This window comes from Nicotiana sylvestris, chromosome 5, assembly GCF_000393655.2.
Source record: "Nicotiana sylvestris chromosome 5, ASM39365v2, whole genome shotgun sequence".
NCBI lineage: Eukaryota > Viridiplantae > Streptophyta > Magnoliopsida > Solanales > Solanaceae > Nicotiana > Nicotiana sylvestris.
In genome coordinates, this window is record NC_091061.1 from 60,274,246 (window position 1) to 60,280,007 (window position 5,762).

At 43.6% G+C, this 5,762-nt stretch overlaps 1 protein-coding gene across 1 annotated transcript; it reads right to left on the reverse strand.

Annotated features, from left to right (window-relative positions):
- Positions 1-1,291: 1,291 nt before the first annotated feature.
- LOC138868713 (uncharacterized) lies at positions 1,292-4,571 on the reverse strand. The gene is made up of 2 exons (XM_070146280.1): positions 4,151-4,571; positions 1,292-1,407 (listed from the first exon to the last, which is right to left on the reverse strand). Exons 1-2 carry the CDS (start codon positions 4,569-4,571, stop codon positions 1,292-1,294), a joined length of 537 nt encoding a protein of 178 aa, XP_070002381.1.
- Positions 4,572-5,762: the final 1,191 nt, after the last annotated feature.

The window sequence follows — 5,762 nt, forward strand, 5'->3', positions numbered from 1 at the left end:
AAGCCCTAATGTTGGCAAAATGTGACTAGGGAATGGAGGCCCTATGTATAAAAAGCTCAACTCAGGGATTGGAGCCCTAATGTCGGCAAAAGGCGACTAGGGAATGGAGGTCCAATGTCTAAAAGGCTCAACTCAGGGATTGGAACCCTAATGTTGGCAAAAGGCGACTAGGTAATGGAGCCCCTATGTCTAAAAAGGCTCAACTCAGGGATTGAAGCCCTAATGTTGGCAAAAAGGCGATTAGGGAATGGAGGCCCTATGTCTAAAAAGCTCAACTCAAGGATTGGAGCCCTAATGTCGGCAAAAGGCGACTAGGGAATGGAGGCCCAATGTCTAAAAAGGCTCAACTCAGGGATTGGAGCCCTAATGTTGGCAAAAATGGTGACTAGGGAATGGAGGCCCTATGTCTAAAAAGCTTAAATCAGGGATTGGAGCCCTATTGTTGGCAAAAAAAAAAAGGCGACTAGGGAATGGAGGCCCTATGTCTAAAAGGCTCAACTCAGGGATTGGAGCCCTAATGTTGGACAAAAAGGCGACTAGGGAATGGAGGCCCTATGTCTAAAAGGCTCAACTCAGGGATTAGAGCCCTAATGTCGGCAAAAGGCGACTAGGGAATGGAGTCCCGATGTCTAAAAGGCTCAACTCAGGGATTGGAGCCCTAATGCTGGCAAAAGGCGACTAGGGAATGGAGGCCCTATGTCTAAAAGGCTCAACTCAGGGATTGGAGCCCTAATGTTGGTAAAAGGCGACTAGGGAATGGAGGCCCTATGTCTAAAAAGCTCAACTCAGGGATTGGAGCCCTAATGTTGGCAAAAAAGGCGACTATGGAATGGATGCCCTATGTCTAAAAGGCTCAACTCCGGGATTGGAGCCCTAATGTTGGCAAAAAAGGCGACTAGGGAATGAAGGCCCTATGTCTAAAAGGCTCAACTCAGGGATTGGAGCCCTAATGTTGGCAAAAAAGGCGACTAGGGAATGGACGCCCTATGTCTAAAATTCTCAACTCAGGGATTGGAGCCCTAATATTGGCAAAAAGGCGACTAGGGAATGGAGGCCTTATGTCTAAAAATCTCAACTCAGGGATTGGAGCCCTAATGTTGGCAAAAAGGCTGCTAGGGAATGGAGGCCCTATGTCTAAAAATCTCAACTCAGGGATAAGATCCCTAATGTTGGCAAAGCATAAAAAATTGATATCGGGGATTATAAACTATTTGTTTGGATTTTCTTCTTTTTCTTCTCTTCTTTTTTTTAATCCATTTTTCATCATTTTTAATAAAATACAGGAAAGAACTTAGAGGAAACTTCCCTTTTTGGATTTATTATTTGCCACAAAGTTGTTTCTAGCACTTGCACACTTCTTTTCCTTTTTGGTTGCACCTGCTTCTTGCACGGTTGCTTTGGATTCACCTGTTTCAAATTTTCAAACAAAGAACAATTGTTAGTTTTGAAACGGTGGTTGGTTTTGTGGCCTTGATGGTTTTGATCACTCGATATTGGTCCAACTTTTGGTGAGAACCTCTGTTGCTTGCTGGTTTTCTGAAGATTGATCTCTCTTTCAAACCTAGGGACTCAACTTTTAAGATTTCATGACGACTCGCCCACGTGGGGCTTCAACCCTTTCACTTTATTCTGCCTTTAGGACTTTTGCCTTTGACTTTCTTCTCTTTTTCAATAACTTTGATTTCAAGGCATCAACCATCATGGCCAGTCAGGATCAACTTGAGGCATCCGCTGAGGCTGAGTACTTTTCTTTAGCTTTTGTTAGGCTGAGCCTTGTAAAGCCAATCTTGCCACCTTTTCTTTGTATTAGTTTCGAAAACAGAGTTAGACCGAAAGGGATTCAAGGAAAAAGTAAATAAAAGGCAAGAAAAATGAATTTAATGAGAAGTGTCTCTTTCGGGAAGGAAGGAAGGACTTGTCTGGGGTGCATGCAGGCTTCAAATAGACATGACATGTTTCTTGGACTGGACACCCGACCCGTACAAACTCTTTCAACTTCTCATAAACTCATAGAGACCCGTGTTTCAAAACCAGGGAATCTTGCCAAGACTCTTTCAGTGATGAGTGCGTCTTCTTTTCGACCGACTATGCCCTTTGCAGGTTTTCGCCAATCGACCTCTCTCATTTCTCTTCTCACCGTCGCTCGATAATGCTCTTTATTAGTTTTCACTAAACGATCTCTCTCGTTTTCAATTTCTCTGCTCATCGTCGCCTTATGGTGCCTGTAGGTTGTCACCGATAAGAGACTCTCATTTTATTTCTCTCAGTTTGATTGTATTAGATCCAAACAACAGTGTCTTCTAATCCCGACGCCTTTGCCAATTGATCAGAAGGACTTGGACAAGGTTTGGGTAAAAAGAATCTGGATGGAATTACATCTTCGGAACCGTTCTGGTGGGCTTATTGTCGAACCACTATGTCATCTGCCCCAGTTTCACTTTTGGGGGAATTTGGATTTTTATTTTGGTGTGACTGAACCCCAGAGAGAGGCTGCCTACGTATCCTTTCGGAATCAAGTCGAACTTAGTTCAGGGAAACATTTTGTTTTGTTGTTTTTGCCCCCACCCTTTTTTTTAACACTTTACGGTTCCCATGAGGGTAATCAAATAAAAGTAACTGGCTCAAATGGGTTTGCAAAAGGGTGGATAGTGTTTGGATAGAGAGAATGAAAGCCTTCGTCATCCCAATCATACAAAGTTGGCACTATAGGAAAGCTAAACATAATACCTTTTGATTGCATCCGCATTTACAGCTGCTTTGGGATCATTCCCTTCGATATCGCCCAGATACAATGCCCTTTTTGGCAATATCTTTCTGATGATGTATGGGCCCTTCCAATTAGGAGCAAATTTTCCTTTCGCTTCCTAGTGATGGGGAAGGATACGCCTTAAAACGAGTTGCCCTACTTCAAAATTTCTAGGCCGCACTTTCTTGTTGTAAGCACGAGCCATTCTTTGTTGGTACAACTACCTGTGGAAGACTGCGGCCATTCGCTTTTCATTGATCAAGGTTAATTGTTCCAGCCGGGTTTTAACCCGCTCACTGTCTTTAATTTCAGCTTCAACAATGATCCGGAGAGAGGGGATTTCAACCTCTGTAGGTAGTACGGCTTCAGTGCCATAAACCAAAAGATACGGGGTGGCTCCAATTGATATGCGCACAGTAGTGCGATACCCCAACAATGCAAACGACAACTTTTCATGCCACTTCCTGGAACTTTCATTCATCTTTCTCAAAATCTTTTTGATGTTTTTGTTTGCTGCTTCGACGACACCATTGGCTTTGGGCCGATAAGGAGTAGAGTTCCGGTGTGTTATCTTGAATCATTCACATATCTCTCCCATCAAATGACTATTCAAGTTTGCAGCATTGTCTGTGATAATAGTTGTAGGAATGCCAAAACGGTAGATAAGATTGGAGTGCACGAAATCTACCACAACTTTCTTGGTGACGAATTTGGGAGTGATGGCTTCAACCCATTTCGTAAAGTAGTCAATGGCAACTAGTATGAATCTGTGCCCATTTGACGCTTTCGGCTCGATTGGCCCAATGACATCCATACCACAAGCAACAAATGGCCAAGGTGATGACATGGGATGCAGTTCTGTGGGAGGTGCATGAATCAAATCACCGTGCACCTGACACTGATGACACTTCCGGACAAAGCTGAAACAGTCCTTGTCCATGGTTATCCAGTAATAGCCCGCTCGAAGGATTTTCTTTGCCAAAACATACCCGTTCATGTGGGATCCGTATACTCCTGCGTGTACCTCATGCATGATTCTTCTAGCCTCTTCTGCGCCAACATATCTTAACAAGTTGAGATCCGGAGTTCTCTTGTACAAGACATCGCCACTAAAAAAGAAACCATTTGCGTGCTGCCTAATGGTTCTCTTCTGGTCTCCACTGGCTTGCTCGGGGTATTCTTGCGTTTTCAAAAACCTTTTGATGTCATGATACCATGGTTGGGTATTTGGTGCTGTTTCAAGTGTATTATAATAACTATGCCTTTCCCGGATCTGGATTTCCAAGGGGTCAATGTGGGCATTGCCCGGGTATGGTAGCATTGAGCCTAAAGTGGCAAGCGCATCAGCTAGTTCATTGTGGCAACGAGGAATGTACCTGAACTCTATTGACTTGAATCACTTACCAAGTTCTTCCACATGTTGCCTATAAGGAATGAGCTTGACGTCTCGGGTTTCCCATTCTCCTTGAGCTTGTCGGATAATCAAATCTGAGTCTTCCATGATTAACAGTTCTTTGACATGTTGGTCAATTACCATGTTCATACCCATAATGCAAGCTTCGTACTTGGCAGTGTTGTTTGTGCAGAAAAACCAAAGCCTAGCTGTGGTCGGGTAATGCTGACCAGTGGGCGAAATCAAGATTGCCCCAATTCCAACACCTTTTGCGTTTACCGCTCCATCGATGAACATTTTCCAAGCGTCGATGTCTTCGGATATTGCCTCAACTGAGTTTACCTCTTCGTCCGGGAAGTAAGTATTCAAAGGTTGGTATTCATCATCGACCAGATTTTCAGCCAAGTGATCTACTAACGCTTGGGCTTTCATTGTCGTGCGAGTGACATATACTATGTCGAATTCCGTAAGCAGGATCTGCCACTTTGCTAGCCTCCCAGTGGGCATTGGCTTCTGGAATATGTATTTTAAAGGATCCAACCTAGTTATGAGGTAAGTGGTATAGGCTTGCAAATAATGTCTCAATTTCTAAGCGACCTAAGTCAAAACGCAGAATGTCCTTTCCAACAGAATGTACTTGGCTTCATAACTGGTGAATTTCTTGCTTGGATAGTAAATAGCCTGCTCTCTCTTTCCGGTCATATCGTGTTGCCCGAGGACACAGCCGAAAGAATTTTCCAAGACTGTCAGGTACAAGAACAAAGGCTTCCCTAGCTCAGGTGGGACCAAGACTGGCGGATTTGACAGATATTCCTTAATTTTATCAAAAGCTTCTTGACATTCATCTGTCCACTTGATTGTCGCGTCTTTCTTCAGCGATTTGAATATGGGTTCACATGTGGGCGTCAACTGGGCAATGAACCGGCTGATGTAGTTCAATCTACCCAGCAAACTCATAACATCCTTCTTGGTTTTTGGAGGAGGCAAATCTCGAATAGACTTTATCTTTTTTCGGTCTAACTCGATGCCCCTCCGACTAACGATGAATCCCAAAAGTTTGCCAGATGGCACCCCAAATGCACATTTGGCTGGGTTCAGCTTCAAATCATATTTGCGCAGCCACTCAAAAAACTTTCTCAAGTCCCGAGCATGGTCGTCCTAGGTTTTGGATTTGATGATTACATCGTCCACGTACACCTCTATCTCTTGGTGCATCATATCGTGAAAAATGGCTGTCATGGCCCTCATATAGGTTGCCTCGACGTTCTTGAGACCAAATGGCATGACTCTGTAACAGTATGTACCCCAAGGTGTGGTAAAATCTGTCTTCTCTGCATCTTCTTCATCCATCAACACCTGATGATATCCTGCGTAACAATCCACGAAGGACTGTATCTCATGCTTGGCGCAGTTATCAACAAGGATGTGGATGTTTGGCAAAGGGAAGTTGTCTTTGGGACTTGTCTTGTTTAAATCTATATAATCCACACATAGGGTCTTCCCGTTGTGAGCACGTGATTTTTGCTTCACGGACAATCACTCCAAAAGAAAACAAAAATAGTGACCAGTGACCTCGCTGTACAAATTTTCAATTTTTCATGACATGTACTGCTAGTCATTTGT

Bases quoted from the DNA above. Each gene is read 5' to 3' on its own strand.
- LOC138868713 (XM_070146280.1), bottom strand. From the start codon at position 4,571: ATGAAAGCCCAAGCGTTAGTAGATCACTTGGCTGAAAATCTGGTCGAT. The intron at 1,408-4,150 runs GTAAGTGATTCA...AATTTGAAACAG, and splicing joins GCAACATGTGGAAGAACTTG to GTGAATCCAAAGCAACCGTG.